General features: G+C 41.1%; 1 protein-coding gene across 2 annotated transcripts; it reads left to right on the plus strand.

The window, feature by feature from the left end:
* Window positions 1–6,980: 6,980 nt before the first annotated feature.
* On the plus strand, window positions 6,981–18,779 carry RBM43 (RNA binding motif protein 43). Of its 2 annotated transcripts, none has more exons than XM_027561122.1 (4): window positions 6,981–7,321; window positions 14,283–14,490; window positions 15,547–15,635; window positions 16,428–18,779. In XM_027561122.1, exons 1-4 carry the CDS (start codon window positions 7,319–7,321, stop codon window positions 17,157–17,159), a joined length of 1,032 nt encoding a protein of 343 aa, XP_027416923.1. In that variant the 5' UTR covers window positions 6,981–7,318; the 3' UTR covers window positions 17,160–18,779. The 2 variants fall into 2 exon arrangements, with proteins under 2 accessions (XP_027416923.1, XP_027416913.1); XM_027561112.1 differs by lacking the exon at window positions 6,981–7,321 and adding an exon at window positions 7,374–7,403.
* The last annotated feature ends 2,614 nt before the right edge of the window (window positions 18,780–21,393 follow it).

A 21,393-nucleotide genomic window follows, 5' to 3' on the forward strand; every position in this document is an offset into this window, starting at 1 on the left:
AGGGGATCTTCCCAACCCAGGGATTGGAACTCAGGTCTCCCTCATTGCAGGCAGATTCTTTACTGTCTGAGCCACCAGGGAAGGCCAAGAATACTGGAGTGTATAGCCTATCCCTTCTTCAGGGAAACTTTCTGACCCAGGAAGCGAAACAGCTGTAATTCTCTGCTCTTTTGGCTCCCTTCTTCTCTCCCTGTCTTCACTTGATTTGAGTCTATCAGGCCACTTATAGTTTCTTTTCCCTGAATTAGTTTGTCTAATTGAAAGTGTTTATTGAATTCCACAACCTTAATTGCTATTTTTACTCTGAGGGACCTTAACTTGTTCAGATTTAAATCTTGATATGATCATTGATTTTATCCTTGCAGAAGATCTAATCAGCCTGTTTTACTCAAAGGTCTTTTCAGTTTTATTATTTAAGAATGAAAAGGATTGTACGTCCAACTCTGCAAGTTCCCATAGTTTTGGCCTTTACTCCCCATTTTTCTTGCTTTCAACCTGGCCAATTCTTTTTTAAGCTCATTTCTTTCTTGTATTACTTTGTTAAACTCACTGAGACATATGCTACTAATTCTGGTTTTCATACTGTCTTTAAAAAAAAACACAGAACTTCAAGCTAATAGGTACATTATCTGTCTTCCAAGCTATCATGTGTGATGGTTTTACCAAATGTTTTCCCACTACATAATATATGCTACCATTCTAATCTCTCTTTTCTAATCATCTGCTGCTTGGACTCTGAGCCAAAGCCAAGTGTTTTAGATTGTGTTGTGGATTATCTTTTTCTTTTTTGTTTTCCTACAAGATCCTTTGGAGGAGGAAATGTCAACCCAATACAGTATTCTTGCCTGGAAAATCCCATGGACAGAGAAGCCTGTTGGGCTACAGTCCATGGGGCTGCAAAGAGTAGGACATGACTGAACAACTGAGCGTGTGCGCACGCGCACACACACACACACACACACACACACACACACACATACAGCAATACTCAAGAATGCCAATTTCTGTATTAATTGTGTTAGAATATGTGATGTTAATGTGATAAATTATCTCTAAGTTTTAGAGACCTAAAACCACAAAAATTCACTTACTGTTCATGCTACATGTCCATGATGGGTCAAAAGGAATGCCCATGGTAGGCACTCAGTGACCACCAGCTTTATTGCTGGATGCAATACCAGAGAAAAAGAGTTTTGAAGAGTCTCGAACTGACAGTGAAATTCTTGGTCCAAATATGTTCCTTCCATTCACAACTGAACTAGAGTTACATATATGGCTCCACCCAAACTGTAAAGGAACTAGGATATTCAATCCCATCATATGCTTGGAAGGCAGAAAGCCAAAACTGTATAGTGAATAGCATTAATGATATTTAGTTGATACTTAAAAGTAAAGGATGCTTATTCCTGAAAAATACACAAAGTATAATAAAGATGATAAAAATCATTAAAAATTTACCCTCACGGATAATGGAAAATATTTTTATGTCTTTTCTAGTTTTTCATTTTTAATCATGTTACGTTTAATCTTATGAATATATCCTAGGCTATTATTTCCCCAATTGTTTGACATTAAGATTGTTTCCATTTTTTTCACACTTAGAAGTGGTAAGTTGTACATAAACCTTTGTATATCTCGTTACACAATATGTTTCTGCAGTGCTGACCTTATTTCAAGGTGATACTTATTAGGTTGATATGTTGAGGATCTTATGGCTTTTAAGTTAACGTTTAAGGGTCTTAACTTATGGCTACAATTGCTTTCTGGAAAGGCAGGCATCAGTCTATACTTGTATAAATTGTGCAACAAAGGACTATCCCACTGCTGCATTTCAGCACCGACGGCTACACCTTTAAAAATAATTTTCTTTCTATCCTATCTTTGGAAATCTTTACAATGAATACCACATCTTAAGAAGATAATTAATTATCAAGATACAGGTGACATATCTAGTAATAGGCTTTGTTTTTGTTTTTCTGGTATCACAGATTAAAAACATTCAGAAAAATGTCAGCCAATTTGATTTTACTTAGGCTGTGAGACAGAAAAACATGTAGTGAGAGAGGAGGCTTTCTAACTGGGACTATAAGAGGTTAAATGTTTTTCTTTTGGATGCAGTTTTAGTAATAAACTGCCAGAATTATTTTGGGCACATTTGGAGTCATGCTTCCCCAGAGACAGTCTGGCATGGTGTGGGAGAAACAAGTTTTCCTTAAGCCTCTTAGGATACCTGGCTGGATATGGAAATTAAATTGACAAAGACAGATTAAAAGAAGAAAAGTATACACATTTATTTAATATCAGTTTTATGTGACATGGGAACCTTCATAAGGAAATTAAGACCAGAAGAAATGGTTACACCCGAGTGTCTCCTTGCTAGAGTTGAAGAGTGATGTTGTAGAAGGAGGGCAATGTTCAGATACAGAGTATCAGCTAAGTGTGCTTCCCCACTGGCTCAGCAGTAAAGAATCTGCCTGCCAGTGTGGGAGACAAGGGTTCAATCCCTGGGTGGGGAAGATCCCTTAGAGAAGGAATGGCAACCCACTCCAGTATTCTTGCCTGGAAAATCCCATAAACAGAGGAGCCTGGCAGGCTAAGTCCAAGGGGTCATAGGAGTCAGACAGGACTTAACGACTAAACAACAACATCAGCTAAGTATAGTAAAAGGAGGGGAGCTTCAGTTCAGTTCAGTCGCTCAGTCGTGTCTGACTCTTTGCGACCCCATGAACCGCAGCATACCAGGCCTCCCTGTCCATCACCAATTGCCGGAGTCTACCCAAACCCATGTCCATTGGGTCGGTGATGCCATCCAACCATCTCATCCTCTGTCGTCCCCTTCTCCTCCTGCCCTCCATCTTTCCCAGCTTAGTGAAGCCTATTCACTCAGATTCCTCTCTGTTTCTCTCTGTCTCTGGAGATCAGAATGTTCCTTTCCCATGGGTACAGGGAGAGCACCTCTCACATGAGGATTTTATGACCTGCTTCGGGAGAAGTTCAGAAAGTCTTTCTGCTGCTGCTGCTAAGTCGCTTCAGTCGTGTCTGACTCTGTGCGACCCCATAGACAGCAGCCCACCAGGCTCCCCCGTCCCTGGGATTTTCCAGGCAAGAACACTGGAATGGGTTGCCATTTTCTTCTACAATGCATGAAAGTGAAAAGTGAAAGTGAAGTCACTCAGTTGTGACCGACTCTTAGCAACCTCATGGACTACAGCCTACCAGGCTCCTCCATCCATGGGATTTTCCAGGGAAGAGTACTGGAGTGGGTTGCCATTGTCTTCTCCGGAAAGTCTTTCTATTACCTCCCATTTCCTTCAGTTTGAAATATTCGATATGCCAAGGAGTCATTTAGTATATCTGGAATGCTATAAGCACATATAAGTTGGAATAGTTGGCACATACGATGTTAAGGGTCAGTCTAGGCCAGGTTTGATTCCACAGATGAGTCAGCCCTGCATTGTTGACTCTATTCTGAGATCCCTCATTATTCCCTGGAGAGGAAGGATCCCAACTTGGATTATGGTGTTCATGTCCATCTACAGTTAATCTTTGTTTCCACCTCCAGCCCAGGGCACTGCTTTTCTACTTTCTCTCCTCACGTATTTGTCTTTTCTGGTTAGGTGGGGCACTATGTGGCTAGTTTTTTTGTACTTAGCAGGATTTTTTGAGCTTCATCCTTGTTATAGCATATATCAGTATTTCATTCCTTTTTATTTCCAAGCAGTGTTACCTTGTGTGTGTGCATATATATACATATATCAACATAATGCATTTTATTTATCTATTAAGCAATTGATGGCCATTTGGGTTATTTCTGCTTCTTGGCTATTATGTATAATGTTATGAATTTTTGCTTGTAAGTGTTTGCTTGCATTTCTCTTGGGGGATTATTCAGGAGTAAATTTTCTTGGTTACATGGTAAATTTATGCTTCACTTTTGAAAAACTGTAAATTATATTAAAAAGATGGCTGTAACATTTTACTTCCCCACCAGCAATGCATGAGAGTTCTCATTTCCCCACATTCTTGACATTTGCTGTTATCTGTCTTTTTGATTACAGTCGGTATGGAGTGATATTTCATTGTTTTAATTTGTGTTTCTTTAATGACTAATGATGTTGAGCACATTTTCATGTGCATATTAGCCATTCATGTATCTTCTTTGACAAAATGTCTATTCAATTTTTGTCCATTTTAAAATAGGTTATCTTATTTTTGAGTTGTAAGAGTTCTTTGTGTATTCTGAACACAAATCCCTTACCAGATGTGTGATTTGCAGATATTTTCATGGTGTTCTTTTATTCTAATGGCTTCAATATATTAGTCAGAGTATGCTAGGTGATATTGCTGAAGAAAGGTTCAGTGGTTTTAAACATCAAAGTTATTTTGTAATCATGTAAATTTTGTTATGGGTTCAGGCAACTCCCTCTTGCAGCTGTGTTCTGTGTTGGCTCACTGACACATGTTCCTTTCAATACATGCTTCTATGAGCACCAAGGCAAAGAGAGCATTGGCGGCTCTTGGGCTAAAGCACTGAAATTTTCCCATCCAAATATGAGACATATCAATTCTCTTTACATTTCTTGGCTGAATGAATCATATGACCATGTCTAGCATCAAAGGGAGAAGGCCAGTCCCTCCACATGAAATTGAATTGAGGACAAGCAGAATATTGGTGAGTAGTACTACTGTTAGGGAAACCATTGAGCAAAACTGCCCACCCTGGCCAGGCCTGATAGTAGGCACTTGCTTGAGTTATCTTAACTAACAAGCTGCTACCCACTGGAAGAATTCAGGAAAGGCCAAAAGGAGAGCCAGCCCATTTGTCCTACCAATCTCCCAGAATCCTTCTTGCTGGATTTCATCTTGGCTGAGCAATGCACAGCACACCAGGAAGGACCCTGAGTCAGAATGATTGGCCAGAGAGCCTGGAAACTAATCCCATCACCATAAAACCTGAGACTGTCAGCCACATGGCAGAGCGATTCTCCTGGATTCCCTCACCCCCTCACTCTCCATCCCATTGCCCCTCCCCCCAAAAATCTCTTGTTCTGTCAGCACGTGTGTCTCCTCGGACAGTTCATTTCTGAGTGTTAGACAAAAGCCCCCTCTCCTGCCCTGAAGGGGTCCCCCTTCCTACTACCCTACTATTCATTGTTGGTGCAGGTGACAGGTTAAGAAAAAAGAAACGAAGGTATGAAGATATTTTTAGAAAGAGGTGAGTGTTATTAAGATGGAATAATAACTGGGGACATTACTTTGCCAACAAAGGTCCATCTAGTCAAGGCTATGGTTTTTCCAGTGGTCATGTATGGATGTAAGAGTTGGACTGTGAAGAAAGCTGAGCGCCGAAGAATTGATGCTTTTGAACTGTGGTGTTGGAGGAGACTCTTGAGAGTCCCTCGGACTGCAAGGATATCCAACCCGTCCATTCTAAAGGAGATCAGCCCTGGGTGTTCTTTGGAAGGAATGATGCTAAAGCTGAAACTCCAGTACTTTGGCCACCTCATGTGAAGAATTGACTCATTGGAAAAGACTCTGATGCTGGGAGGGACTGGGGGCAGGAGGAGAAGGGGACAACAGAGGATGAGATGGCTGGATGGCATCACTGACTCGATGGACGTAAGTCTGAGTGAACTCCGGGAGTTGGTGATGGACAGGGAGGCCTGGCGTGCTGCGATTCATGGGGTGGCAAAGAGTCAGACACGACTGAGCAACTGAAATGAACTGAACTGAAATGAATAACTGGGGGGACAAATTTGGACTCGGTGATCAGAGTCTCTCTGAAGAAGACTCATTTGAGCTAAGGCTTCAAGGAAAGCAGTGAGGCAGTTAAGTGAATATCAGGGAGGAGCCAACAAGGCCAAGAGGTAGAAGCGGGGCCAGGGAAACCCCCCTTGGTGGGGATGTAAATCTTATTCAAAGTGCAATGGAAAAACAATGAAGTGTTGAACAGTGATCAAACCTGATGTACATTTTAAAAATATCTTACTGGGTGTGGTATCCAGAATGAATTGAAGGGGAACAAGGCCGAAAGGCTGAGTTGATTTGGGTGGTAGAAATAAAGTTGGAGAGTGTGCAGTTAATGGAACGTACTAACCCAGCTGGGAAAAGAGGGATTAAGGAAGACAAGTGAGTCTTGAATTTAAGCTCCTTGGTGGATGCTAGTGCAGTTTACCAAGAGGGAAGAATGAGAGGAAGTTCTCATTAAATTTTACATGCTTATCAGACATTAGAGTGGGCTTTTAAGTGTAGGATCTGAATATAAAATATAAATTGGGAAATTACACATAGATTTACCTCATTGTTTTAAAATCTTCATAGCCATAGGCCTGGCTCATTAAATGTGCCATTGGCCATATAATAAATAGTTATATTCTTGGTTAAACTGGGTGGATTCCAGTGTCTGAAAAAAAATTGTATTACAAGCAATGCATGGTTAAAATTTCTGTACAATATCTTAGTTATTCTTGTGCATTGTAACTTCAGTTCAGTTCTGAAAATGGAGTTGCTAATTCTAAGGATTTATGCATTTTAACTTTTTATTTTATTTTACACTTTACATTTTTGAGAGGGGCCCAAATCCTTAGAAATGTTTATACCTGTCTACGGTGGCAGCAACACTGATGTTTCCCCACACTGGCCAACAATGGGTATTAGCAACACTTTTTAATTTTTGCCAATCTAATCCTCAGAGAAAGGGATCCTGTTCTGATATCAGCTTGTATTTCTTGTGGAATTGGATTTCTGCATACTAGTCAGCCACCTGCTTTTCTTACTCATGCTCTCTTTGACTCTGAAGCTATGTATATAGATTCCCTGTGTCCCCAATAGGTGTCTGGCTGAGGAATCTGAGCACAGGGTGGACAGGGTGGTGAGCTCTTTTCTGGCAGGGACAGTGAGCCGTCCATCCTGCGCCCTGCACACGTGGCTACTGGCCCTGGGTAGGTGACAGAGGAGAAACAAGCATGGCGTGGTGGGAACAGGGCTAGGGAGATAATAAGGGCGTAAAGAAGGATCATTCAGATTCTACTGCGCACAGGACACAGCCCCGGGGAGAATCCCCGCATTCCCGCCTGGGAATCCTCTGGCCTCTCTCCAGCTTGGTTTCAAAAGTTGCAAAACTACCGGGGGCGTCCTGACAGCCGCTGTCCCAGGTCCCTGCTCCCCTCCCGAGGCCTCCAGGCCGCAGAACCGCGGGGTGGGGTGGAGGGGCGGTCTCCAAGAGAGAAGAGAAAACCGAAACCAAAACCTGTCCTCCAGCCCAGGCTCCCCCATCTCTGGGCCCCGCCGGCCGCCGAAGGCGAGTCTCTCCTCCGCCATGGCAAGTTGCTTTTGTTTTGGGTTTTGCAGGGCGGAGTGGTCCCCGTGCCGTCATCCGGTCCCCCAAGATGCGGAGGACGGGCGTGAGTGAGGGGTGACCGGGGGAGGCGCGAGTAGGAACCCCAGAGGCAAACCCAGTCCAGCCTTTCCGCACCTGCCGGGGTGGCATTTCGGCACGCTCCTGAAATTGACCGCGGCTGTGCGGCCAGCTCCGAAGGCGCGCATCGCCGCGGCTGCCTCCCGCACCGAGCTGGCCGGGACACAGTCGCTTGGTCGAGGAGTGGCAGTGTTAGGGCTAACTGTTGTCCGCCCACGCTTTGGGGAACAGGAGCGGAGAGAATTGCCCAGAAATGGAGGCCACCGTTTCCTTTGTTAACGGGCCAGCCAGAAGGGTTGGAGCCAAGGACACAAGTTGGGAAAGCAGCCTGGTGTCTTAGCGGGAATTCTTTTCTCTTGCGGCCTTAGTTCTTTCTCTAGACACAAAGGGCTTTGTGTTGTCACCATCTTTCAAGAACTGTTAGCAAATTTAAGATTTAGACTTCCGTGTTCTTTCCATCGGGTGGGGAAAATCCCCTGGAGGAGGACATGGCAACCCACTCCAGTATTCTCGTCTGGGAAATCCCGTAGTCAGAAAGGAACCTGGAGGTCCAAAGTCCAGGGCGGTCCCACAGAGCGGGACAAGACAGAGCCACTAAACAGGCAGGCTCCTTTTTTCCATCAAGCTCCTGAAAACAGTGGCAGGGGCCCTCCATTTCAGGTGAGAAAGGCCAAAGCAGTTGTGAGTTTCAAGGGTGATTTTGTTTACTGTGGGCGGTAAAGGCAACGTGAAGGAAACCAATTTTAAGAAAAGGAATGTAAGTCAACGAAGTGGATAAATTTAATTATCTCTCCCTAGTGCTTTCCTTACAAAAATAAATTCAGTTTTTCTTTATATCTTTTTGCTTTCTGATAGGATGGTCAAAAATCTCTTAAAACGTATCACTGATACAGGGAAAATGCCATCACCTTGATACCTCCTGGTCAGAATGTTGCTCTTATTTCAAAAAAATTGTATCTCCATGTGATAACTATTGAAAGGGCTATCTCCAAGACCTCTCTTTTTCTTCTTAATGGTTGATGGAAGAGATGAATAGCTGTCTGTTGATTTCAAAGATAAACTTTAGACATTTGAATAAAGAAATATGACACTAGTATTGCTGAAGGTAGTGGCGAAGAAGTAAGATTCTCTGAATTTAAATCGATTGAAAGGTTTTCTTTGATATTGATGAAGGACAAAAAGGATGCTTATTCATTAGCCACTTTAACCACAGACTGTTAGAGCCAGATGCATAGTAAGTCAAGACAAATCTTGTATGAAACAAGATTCCCTGAATGTCTGAATAGTCTGTCATTTTTTTTTTTTCCCTCTTCTAGAACTATTTTGAGATAATTACATCTTACAGTTGGGGCCAAGATGGAGGAACACATTTTTATATTTTTCCTGTCTCCTATGCAATCTAGTTGTCCCCAAATATTTTAAGAAACTGTTTTGCTCCATTGAAAGTACCTACCATAACAAAGAGTCAATTATGAATTTCCTTTTTAGGAAACACGAAAGACCTTTGCTTTCTTTGTCTCAACAGAAGCTATTTGCATCCTCCACTCGTGTCCCTTTGTTTTGCTGTGAACTCTGTTTGCATTTTTAATTAAATTTGACCATTAATTAAAATTTGACCTCAGCCATCAAGGTCTCTCTTTCATGAAGTCTTCTTTGACTGCTTTAGCCAGCATTAACCTTGCTTCTTAATTCTGAATGGCTTCTATTGTGTGTTTTAGCATTTTCTTGTGAATGGTCTTGTATCCTTCTCACATTTTCGATTGTTGGTCTATTCTTCTTGTAAAGAAGAAGACCTTCCTCTTTTTGTGTCTACCAAGCACTGCTAAAATGATTTATATATGTGTCTGGCTCCTCCTCACCCATAAGGGAGGTCCCCTTTGTGTGTGTTTTGGTAATCCTAAAGCCTATCCAGGTGCCCCACACATAATAAATGTTCAGTAAATTTTTATGGTGGAACAATTAAAGGGTAAGGGGTGTTTTATATCTTGTGTGTGTCATCTTTGGTACCCAACATATTGCCAGGGATAGAGCACATGCTTAGTTAATACTGTATTAGTTAATTGATCAACTGATTGACAAGATATTATGTATTCTAAGAAATGCAGGTACATTTTTGCCACCCTATTTTAATAACTACAGGCTGAAATGTCAAAGGAGATACTGAGAGATCAGTTATCATTGACTTCAGTCATTTTCTATAGAATTCCTGTTGTGATAAATGAGGATTTCACTGAAGTGAACTCTGGCTTTTCCCTTCTTCCAAGTTTGGAAGTTTTAATAGTATTTTAAATTCTCCTATGGACTATTTTTGTTTCTTTCATAAAACACTTAAGATTTTGATAGTATTTACATGATTTTCTGTAATGTAAGTTAGATTTTTCTTTTTTTCTCAACTTCTGTTAGTTTTGCCTTTATTCTTCTATTGAGAGGGTTGAATGATTCCATATTATTCTGTAATCATATTTAAGTCTTCTGTAATTTTGAAGATTTTTACAGAATTCGCCTAAAAGTTTATGAGTGTTCATATTATTATGCAAACTGTAAATATTGTATACAGCAGGGTCTAATAGATTCTGTATTACTTTTTCTCCTTTTGGCCCAATGTCATGTGTATTTTTCCTTTTTCCAGTTACAAAAAAATATTCCTAACAGCTGTGTCAAACAGAGTCTTTATTTGTAGTCTGTAATTTATTCCAAACATGCCATGCTTTAATTTTCTGATGATCTTTAGGCTTGGGCTTTTTCAAATACCAGAAAGAGTGGGAGGGGTGTTGGCTCTGGGGTGCCAGCACCCATACTAGCAAGTCAGATTCCCCCTAGAATGTTCATTTAGTTTTGTCTTGCTGCTAGCTTTTCAACTAATCATTCTGTCCCTTTTTTAATTTCTGAGGTTCTGCCAAGAAGGTTGTCCCCTTTCCATTGCAGCCCCCTCTTCTTTACTCTGGGTTTCCCCTGTCATATCCTTCCACATACTTTTATGTCTTTCCAGTCTTCAAAAAATTTGTTGGAATCTCTCCTGTGCTGCTGATTGTTCCCCTTAACTGGATTTATTCTCTTTTTTATTCTATTTTCATTTTTATTTTAATGTACTTTTGGGATAGGACATTGTATGTGTGCTTAGACTGTTTTCTTTATCAGGGAGGTCAGAGCAGTTTGCCTATCACCAGTGAAGTCTGACTCTGAGTATACAGACTCCTCTGAACTGACAACCAAAACATCTTTGTGATCGATCAACCATGACTTGGACCCATGAGACATCCTGTCCTCCTTGGGGATAATTTGGGAATAGATTATAACTGAGCTTTGCTGCAATCAGGCTGGACTACCTATAGAAGTATTGGGAGAAGTTTATAGGTCCAGTTCTCTAAAAGAGCTGGGGAATAAATTAAAACATTAATATAAGAAGTTAAGAGAGAGTGTATTATAATCATAATCCCTTATGATTATACAGTGGAAGTGAGAAATAGATTTAAGGGACTAGATCTGATAGAGGGCCTGATGAACTATGGACGGAGGTTCGTGACATTGTACAGGAGACAGGGATCAAGACCATCCCCACGAAAAAGAAATGCAAAAAGGCAAAATGGCTGTTTGAGGAGGCCTTACAAATAGCTGTGAAAAGAAGAGAAGTGAAAAGCAAAGGAGGAAAGGAAAGAAATACCCATTTGAATGCAGAGTTCCAAAGAATAGCAAGGAGAGATAAGAAAGCCTTCCTCAGTGACGAAGAAATAGAGAAAAACAATAGAATGGGAAAGACTAGAGATCTTTCAAGAAAATTAGAGATACCAAGGGAACATTTCATGCAAAGATGGGCTCAATAAAGGACAGAAATGGTATGGACCTAACAGAAGCTATTAAAAAGAGGTGGCAAGAACACATAGAAGAACTGTACAAAAAAGATCTTCACGAACCAGATAATCATGAGGGTGTGATCACTCACCTAGAGCCAGATATCCTGAATGTGGAGTCAAGTGGGCCTTAGGAAGCATCACTATGAATAAAGCTAGTGGAGGTGATGGAATTCCAGTTGAGCTATTTCAAATCCTAAAAGATGATGCTGTGAAAGTGCTGTACTCAGTATGCCAGCAAATTTGGAAAACTCAGCAGTGGCCACAGGGCTGGAAAAGGTCAGTTTTCATTCCAATCCCAAAGAAAGGCAATGCCAAAGAATGCTCAAACTACCACACAATTGCACTCATCTCACACGCTAGTAAAGTAATGCTCAAAATTCTCCAAGCCAGGCTTTAGCAATACGTGAACCATGAACTTCCTGATGTTCAAGCTGGTTTTAGAAAAGGCAGAGGAACCACAGATCAAATTGCCAACATCCGCTGGATCATAGAAAAAGCAAGAGAATTCCAGAAAAACATCTATTTCTGCTTTATTGACTATGCCAAAGCCTTTGACTGTGTGGATCACAATAAACTGTGGAAAATTCTTCAAGAGATGGGAATACCAGACCACCTGATCTGCCTCTTGAGAAATCTGTATGCAGGTCAGGAAGCAACAGTTAGAACTGGCCATGGAACAACAGACTGGTTCCAAATAGGAAAAGGAGTACGTCAAGGCTGTATATTGTCACCCTGTTTATTTAACTTATATGCAAAGTACATCATGAGAAATGCTGGACTGGAAGAAACACAAACTGGAATCAAGATTTCAGGGAGAAATATCAATAACCTCAGATATGCAGATGACACCACCCTTATGGCAGAAAGTGAAGAGGAACTAAAAAGCCTCTTGATGAAAGTGAAAGTGGAGAGTGAAAAAGCTGGCTTAAAGCTCAACATTCAGAAAACGAAGATCATGGCATCTGGTCCCACCACTTCATGGGAAATAGATGGGGAAACAGTGGAAACAGTGTCAGACTTTATTTTTCTGGGCTCCAAAATCATTACAGATGGTGACTGCAGCCATGAAATTAAAAGAGGCTTACTCCTTGGAAGGAAAGTTATGACCAACCTAGATAGCATATTGAAAAGCAGAGACATTACTTTGCCAACAAAGGTTCTTCTAGTCAGGGCTATGGTTTTTCCTGTGGTCATGTATGGATGTGAGAGTTGGACTGTGAAGCAGGCTGAGCGCCAAAGAATTGATGCTTTGGAACTGTGGTGTTGGAGAAGACTCTTGAGAGTCCCTTGGACCGCAAGGAGATCCAACCAGTCCATTCTGAAGAGAGATCAGCCCTGGGATTTCTTTGGAAGGACTGATGCTAAAGCTGAAACTCCAGTACTTTGGCCACCTCATGTGAAGAGTTGACTCATTGGAAAAGACTCTGATGCTGGGAGGGATTGGGGGCAGGAGGAGAAGGGGACAACAGAGGATGAGATGGCTGGATGGCATCACTGACTCGATGGACGTGAGTCTGAGTGAACTCTGGGAGTTGGTGATGGACAGGGAGGCCTGGCGTGCTGCGATTCACGGGGTCGCAAAGAGTCGGACACGATGGAGTGACTGATCTGATCTGATCTGATCTGATGAAAGTGAAAGAGGAGAGTGAAAAAGTTAGCTTAAAACTCAACATTCAGAAAACTGAGATCATGGCATCCGGTTGCCTCACTTCCTGGCACATAAATGGGGAAACAGTGGAAAGAGTGGCTGACTTTATTTTTCTGGGTTCCAAAATCACTGCAGATGTTGATTGCAGCCATGAAATTAAAAGACGCTTACTCCTTGGAAGGAAAGTTATGGCCAACCTAGACAGCATATATTAAAAGCAGAGACTTTGCCAACAAAGGTCCGTCTAGTCAAGGCCATGGTTTTTCCAATGGTCATGTATGGATGTGAGAGTTGGACTATAAAGAAAGCTGAGCACCAAAGAATTGATGCTTTTGAACTGTGGTGTTGGAGAAGACTCTTGCGAGTCCCTTGGACTGCAAGGAGATCCGACCAGTCCATCCTAAAGGAGACCAGTCCTGGGTGGTCATTGGAAGGACTGATGTTGAAACTGAAACTCCAATATTTTGGCCACCTAATGCGAAGAACTGACTCACTAGAAAAGACCCTGATGCTGGGAAAGTTTGAAGGCAGGAGGAGAAGGGGATGACAGAGGATGAGATGATTGGATGGCATCACCGACTCAATGGATATGAGTTTGGGTAAACTCTGGGAGTTGGTGATGGACAGGGAGGCCTGGCGTGCTGCAGTTCATGGGGTTGTAAAGAGTCAGACACGACTGAGCGACTGAACTGAACTGAACTGAATTGAGAGTGAGCTCAGGGAAGGATCTGCTTGCAGCTGATCCTCTGTGCCCAGGGTTCCATGGTCTGCAATAGCATGTGCTCTCAGTGGTTGGTTTGTATCTCAGATGTGTGCTGAAAGGTAGGGTTTACTCCACTGCAGTCCCAATATTATTGGTAGGGTTTCATTTATTTATTTTTTTATGGTGACTTTTCCCTAGTTTTGACCGAAAAAAAGAGAGAATGTATTTCTTATTGTCATATGTACTTTCAACTCTACATTTAAGAAGACATGTGGTCAACTCCAAACTACCACATTTTGTGATTAGCTTGACTTAAAAAAAAATTTATTTAGAAAACTCTCTCTTAATTTTTTCCTTTGTGATTACAGTTATTTTTAGGTCTTTCTAACATCTGACGAATATTAAGCAGTGTTTTCCATTTCTTAAAAGAAGGCTTTACATTTTCCATTTTAACTCTCAAATTTATATAGCATTTATGATGGTATATGGTGTGAGGCCAGGCTCCTTTCCTTGATATTTTTCTTTTCAGGTATCTGATCAGTCCCAGAGGTCCTTTATTAAATAAAGGCTATGAAATATAATAGCCTTTCCCACTGGTGTGTAATATTGCCTATATTAAGTAGAATCATATACTTAAAATGTGTCCTGTTGTTTCTTTCACAGGCATCAGTTTTGAATGTTAAGGAATCCAACGCTTCTGAAAGAACAGTTGTAGTTGCTGATCTTCCAGTTGATCTTAATGACCAGTTAGTGACCACATTAGTGAAGATTCACTTTGAAGATACTGACAATGGGGGTGGAGTTGTTGAAGATGTGACGTATCCAACAAGAACTAAGGGAGTTGCATATGTAACATTCAAAGAAAAAACAGGTATTTCCAAATCAAATTTTTATAACCTTAGAAATACTTTCTGGAATGAAATTAAAAATTGAATTTCAGTAGAATAATTCATGAGATGGTTGGATAGCATCACCAACTTGATGGACATGAGTTTGAGCAAACTGAGATAGTGAAGGACAGGGAAGCCTGGTGTGCTGCAGTTCATGGAATCACAAAGAGAAGGACACAGCTTAGTGACTAAACAACAGCAGCAACAAAAACAACAACAAAATGATTTATGGGATTGGTAAAGTTTAAATTTAAAAAACAGTACTTCTATTCTTGAGTATAAAAGTGGCGCAGTAGTGCGTTAGGAAGAATATATGTGTAAGTGCTTTATGATAGAGTTGTCAGTAACCGAAAAAGTCTTAAAGACTTCTTGTTTTCTGTATTTTATATCCATTTATATCATGAGATAAAGGTGATACATTTTATCGTAGAAAACTTGTAAAATAAAAAAAAAAGCCCCACAAAAGCTATCTGTAATCTCATAAACAAGCACTGCTTTATTAATGGGAAAGTTGGAATGGGGAAATGGGGCTTGGACCTGAGGTCACGTTGAGCCATTCTCTTCCTGGCCTACACCTGACATAGGTGAGAAAGTTGGGTTTGCGGAGCTGTTCACCTCTGTAGCCTCATGGATGGTGCATGCCAATGCCTTGAGAGAACGCGGAGAGAAGGAGAATTAGTGAAGGAGACTGAGCAGGTCAGCCAGTGACTCAGAGGAAAACCAGCCGGGATAGTGTGATATCCTGGATTCAGAAAGGTGAAGTCTCCTGATGACCATAATTAACAGAGTGGTGGGGGATTTACTTTTAGGTGTTTGTTATATATGTAACATATATAACATGCATGTGTTTTATATATATATATATGTATAAATTGTAATATGTTAAACTAGAAGGAAAAAGGATTTAAATGCTGAATTTAGAGGAAAAACAGAAAAAATCTTAGGTATTTTAAAAGAACTGAACATCTCTATTACTATTCATTAAAATAATTATTACTGTATCCACAAACCTTTCTGATGGTCCCTATTCCACTTAGTTGCAGAGAATGTCGTCAGAAAAAAGAAACACTCTCTAGCAGGCATGGCTGGATCTGCTCAACTCATAGTCTCCCACTTCAGTGAAAAGGTAGGTGTGATGCTGAAGCCATGTTGATTGTCTAGATCCCATGTTTTCTGCCAGGTGTCTCCTACACAGGAGGCACAAAGCACCCTCACCCCATGACTTCTAGAAAAGAAAGTGCAAGCTCCTTAACCTGGGTCAGTGTTAAAGGCCTGTGTCTTGAAAGTTTTTTGGTTATTGCTTGTTCTGTTTTCCTGTTTTTCTATGATGCTCTTGATACTTTTAAAGTGACAATGAGCTCTTATACTGTCATGGATGATGTCTGGCATCTATCTGAAGACTTATTTGTGGGGTAAAAAACCAATTTGGATGAACATTAAAAAGGAGCTTTGAAGACACGGGTAAGGAGGAAGTAAGAGGAAAAAGTAAAATTCAAAGCATTGATTTAAAACTATTCTGTAACAAAGGTAGGGTTCTCTGCAGCCATCCAATGACCTTCTCATGAGGAGGGAGGGCTCTCTCCAGGGACCCCTATCCACAGAGCACCACTGGAACGGTTTATCTATGCATTCTGCTTAAAACTTTGATTCAAAAAACATTCTGCCTCTAAATAATATTTAACCCACTCTATTTGGGGGAATCCAGTGAGGAACTGTGAACCCCAAATGGAACACTGTGGCCTTGATAGGTTGTGGGGCCCCTGTAATGGGCAGTTATGGGGCAAGAAGCAAAACTGTGTGAGGCTTTGGAGGCCTGGTTAGGGCTGCTGCTGGGCAGACAGAAAGTGGCAAAACAAGATTGGATTTATGCAGTCTTTCCCCTAGGTGGTGCTGTTTTAACTTCTCTGTTTAATTTTAGATCTTCAGCTCTGTAAAGGCTGTCCTTGATCTTTCTGTTTTTCGGAGTCAAATCCGTCTAGAAAGTCTGGTAATGGACCTGAAAAGGGAAATCCCAACGTTATGCTTCAGTCCTTTGGAAGCCAACGGAAGAATCTCCGTTCAAGGAACATTTCTGGCTATCGAGAAGCTCAAAGAATCTTTGCTATTAAAAGCAAGTTTTCTTTTAGAAAACAGTAGGAATAGACAGAGCCCCAGGGGAAGTACACAGAGAAGCAGTCACTCTTTAAAGCCAGCCAGGTCGTTGACACCCGAGACTACGAAAAGAGGAGAAAGTCTTGTTCTTGACACAGATACTTTCCTTTACCTGAAGAAGAGGACAAAATTTTATGAAAGCACACTGAGAAGATTTCATGTTCTATGTCAAGAGACAGTGGATGGTGAAATTACCACACTTTGTATAAAGAATGCTCAAGGTGGTTCTCAGTCAAACAATGAAAAAAAGGTAAAAGAGTCCATTGAGAAATATTCACATATTCTTCACTTTGAGCTTAGAAAGGAGACATTTATTTTGGAAGGAAAGGAAGATAGAGAGAAAGAAAATATTAAGTTGGCATGTGAGCGGCTAAGTTTGAGTTACCTTCAGGTTCTGGTTAATTTCTATAAGACACACATCGACGTTATAGGATCTCCTCCTGACACATACTTGTTTAAAAAAGAGGTCATGGAATTAATAAGACAAAAAGTTAGGTAATAAAATCCTCAGCAGTAGTGACAAGAAGGGCTGATTGATTCCTTCCCTTACTGAGCAGTGGTGATGTCATGCGTGATGCCAGCTTTATACACATTATCTCATTTAGTTTTTTTTTTTTTTTGGCTGTATCACACAGCTTATGGGATCTTAGTTCCCCAACCAGGGATCAAACCTGGGCCCCCTGCAGTGGAAGTGCCGAGTCCTAACCACTGGACTGCCAGGGAACTCCCTATGTCATTTAATTCTTGTGACCATCTTTCATCATAGGCATTGCCATTCTCATGCTACAGGAGAAGAGACTAGGATTTGAGAAGGCAGAAACCCTTGTCTGAAGTTATGTAGCTGTCCATCAGTAAGAGTTAAACCCAAAGATAATATCTAAGGTATAAAACTTAAAAAACTCACTAAACTTTGAGGAAACCTCACTTTTTCTGCAATCCCAAATTCTTAGGAAAAAAATAGCCTTCACTGAACTCAAACTGGGGCTCTGTGACAACCTCGAGGGGTGGGAGGTGGGAGGGAGGTTTCAGAGGGAGGGGGCATGTATATACCCATGGCTGATTCATGTTGATGTATGGCAGAAACCAACACAATATCGTAAAGCAATTATCCTTCAATTAAATAAATTTTAAAAAGAGCCTTCATTCTAACATATAGGAAGTTCGAATGATTATTATTATGCCATTGACAATATTTATACCTTTATAAAGTTACATAAGCTTAACATTTATAAAGTTTATGTTTACTACTAACAGAATTAAAATGTTAGCAAAACTTGCCTGAGAAGCTACTTAGATGGTGAGTATTTCTGATGCAGGTAGTCACTACTTGACTAAATCCCATATTGGTATAAGGCTACTGGACATACAGGACATTTTTCCTGCCACTTACTTAGCCTAACTGCTTATATGAAATGTTGATTCTCTTGTTGAAATTATGTAGTGTCTATTTTATAGTTGTAAAAGTAATAACATTTCAGTAATAGGATCGTGGTGATGGGAATAAGAGCATACACTTACTTGGTAGGCATAAGTTTAAGTGCATTGCCTATCTTTACTCATTCAGTCCTGACAGGAACCCTGTGAGGTAGGCGCTGTCTTTATCTTCCTTTCTCAGATGAGGAAACTGGTGCCCAGTGACGTAATGTAACTTGCCCATGATCTTGGTTAGTGAACTGTTCTTCTCCCTTTCATAGTTTTCTGAATGCTACTTAAACAATTGAGAAATGTTTCCTTAAAGATGACAGAAGGATTTGAAAATTTTTTTACTGAAGAAGGGAAGTAAAACTTGTAAGTGGGTTGTCTGTGACTGTCCTGCATTTAATTTAGCATTAAGCCAGTTTTCAGTATCTGGGGAACTGCAGAGACCCTCCCAGGATTATAAAACACACATCTTGCTCATCACAATGTAAACAAACAGATTATGATGATTTGAACTGTAGCAGTAGAAAAGCTTAAGACAAATCTATGTGCTTTCCTTTTTCTTAGCTACCTAAATCCCAACTATGTAAATTATCTCCATTTCTTTAAATGTCTTATTTCATTTCTGTACGGCTAAACTTTTTGTCATGGGAAACTTCTGTTTATATTAAGTACCCAATAAAGTATCTTTAAAAAGGTGTTTGATTTTCATTTTGCTTCTGGGGGTATTGTCTCAGTCTAGTTCCCATCATGAGAGAGGAGGCGCACAGTAATTTGAACAGGCAAAGTTTAAGATAAAGGATTGTTAGCAATGACAGGGAATTGGGATAATGAGGGATTGGCTCATAAGAAATAGAGAAAACTCTACCAGATAGAGAAATAGCAGATATAAGGAGTTTAGATAGAGCACCCAATGAAGAACCTCCTCCCATCCACCACGCACCCCAGAACTGAAATCCAGACTTCGCTGGAGGGTTTGTGCCAGGGGATCTTGCTAGAAATCCATCCTCTAGGGTACTGGAAGAGTCTGTTCATAGTCGGTAGCTGACCAGGGACCTGCCCTTATAACATGCCTGAGGGGGTTCCTGCTGGCCAATGTGTACTACAGCTGCTGAATGGGGGGAGGCCTTCTTTCGGGGGTTGGGGGGGCTGGACACGAGAGCAGCCGCCCGTGCTGTAGGAGCCTAATGTTGGAGAAGCTGCCTGTGCTGAAAAAGCTGGATAAGTATGGGGTGGGGACACTGGATTCTGAAGAGCCTGCCAATTTAATCCACTGAAGTAGGAACACTTTCTTCCCGCAATGCCTCTCCAGCGCCCTCTACTGAGAAAGCCTAACATCTTGTCAGCTACAAGGGGGAAATATTTAAAGGGCCCAGATTTGTTACTGAGTGGGAGAAGGCAATGGCAACCCACTCCAGCACTCTTGCCTGGAAAATCCCATGGACAGAGGAACCTGGTAGGCTGCAGTCCATGGGGTCGCGAAGAGTTGGACACGACTGAGCGACTTCACTTTCACTCTTCACTTTCATGCATTGGAGAAGGAAATAGCAACCCACTCCAGTGTTCTTGCCTGGAGAATCCCAGGGACGGGGGAGCCTGGTGGGCTGCTGTCTCTGGGGTCTCACAGAGTCGGACACGACTGAAGTGACTTAGCAGCAGCAGGCATAGAGGATGGATTTAAAGCTGAGTTAATAAATTGATAACTGATGCAGTTATACTTGATACCTGCACAGGTTTTCATTATTACCACAAGTTTAACACCAATAGAATAGCCTGTCAACAAAGAGCTGGGTTGGAGTGATGATCATTCCTTGATTGTGTTCAGTTCAGTTCACTCACTCAGTCGTGTCCGACTCTTTGCGACCCCATGAATTGCAGCACGCCAGGCCTCCCTGTCCGTCACCAACTCCTGAAGTTCACCCAGACTCACGTCCATCGAGTCAGTGATGCCATCCAGCCATCTCATCCTCTGTCATCCCCTTCTCCTCCTGTCCCTAATCCCTCCCAGCATCAGAGTCTTTTCCAATGAGTCAACTCTTCGCATGAGGTGGCCAAAGTACTGGAGTTTCAGCTTTAGCATCATTCCTTCCAAAGAAATCCCAGGGCTGATCTCCTTCAGAATGGACTGGTTGGATCTCCTTGCGGTCCAAGGGACTCTCAAGAGTCTTCAACACCACAGTTCAAAAGCATCAATTCTTTGGCGCTCAGCCTTCTTCACAGTCCAACTCTCACATCCATACATGACCCCTGGAAAAACCATAGCTTTGACTAGATGGACCTTTGTTGGCAAAGTAACGTCTCTGCTTTTTAACATGCTGTCTAGGTTGGTCATAACTTTCCTTCCAAGGAGTAAGCGTCTTTTAATTTCATGGCTGTAGACTGCTGCTAACTGGTTTATGGGTATGAACATTGCATCTTCTGTTTGAGAAGATTATTATTGTTTCACATATTGTATATAAATTGTTTTACATATTGATGTCCATTTTAGAGTTCATTTAGTGACACTCTCCTTATAATATGTTTGTGTAACCAATTTCTATCCTTAATAAAAACTGACTCTTTAATCTTCAAAATGGTTGTAGTGATTTTTATTAAAATTTATTTTTGAACATTACTGGTGCCTAGGAATATAATGTGAATTCTGTTCCGTGTCAAGCCTAAACCCTCCTATGTGTCTCCCATTGGGAGAAAAACCCATCATTTAATTAGATAGTAAGTTGGTACTTTTCAAAGAGGCTGCAGAATGTGATAAGAGCCATTATCAAATTAAAAAAAGATGTGTGGGTTTCAGCTCATGATGAACAAAGGAAAAGAGTAGGAGAAAGGACTCTGAAACATTTAAGTAAGAAACTCAGGGATTTTTTTCTGTGCTTGTCCTCTGGGTTCTGGAGGCAACAGTGTGACGTTAACAGAAATGTTCACTGACTCTTTAGAATTCAACGTGTAGTCTGGCGGAGAAAAGATAAACAAGCCATTACAGCAGGGCTTGCTATACACACAGAGAAGCACTTGGGGTAGAGTTGGAGAGTCAGTTCTTACCTATGATATGTTAGTCATTTCCCAATTCTTAGCACACTTCTCATGGAAAAAAGTGTGTTAAAGTTTTATCTACCTTATTATTGAGGAGTAAATGAGCATAATGACAAAACTGATTCAAAAAGAACATAAGAAATGAAATTTAAAAGTCAACAGGAGAAAGCATGTTAGTAAAAACTGCTAAATTAGAAACAAAACTTGTCAGTGCAATAAACCTGATTTGGAAGGTTGTTTTCTCAGCTAAACAAAATAATCACACCTTAGCAGTTTTTTAAGAA

This window comes from Bos indicus x Bos taurus, chromosome 2 (genome assembly GCF_003369695.1).
Source record: "Bos indicus x Bos taurus breed Angus x Brahman F1 hybrid chromosome 2, Bos_hybrid_MaternalHap_v2.0, whole genome shotgun sequence".
Taxonomy (NCBI): Eukaryota; Metazoa; Chordata; class Mammalia; order Artiodactyla; family Bovidae; genus Bos; species Bos indicus x Bos taurus.

Coding starts and splice junctions, on each gene's coding strand:
- RBM43 (XM_027561112.1), top strand. Junction 14,491..15,546: donor AACATTCAAAGAAAAAACAG/GTATTTCCAAAT, acceptor TATTCCACTTAG/TTGCAGAGAATGTCGTCAGA. Junction 15,636..16,427: donor TCTCCCACTTCAGTGAAAAG/GTAGGTGTGATG, acceptor GTTTAATTTTAG/ATCTTCAGCTCTGTAAAGGC.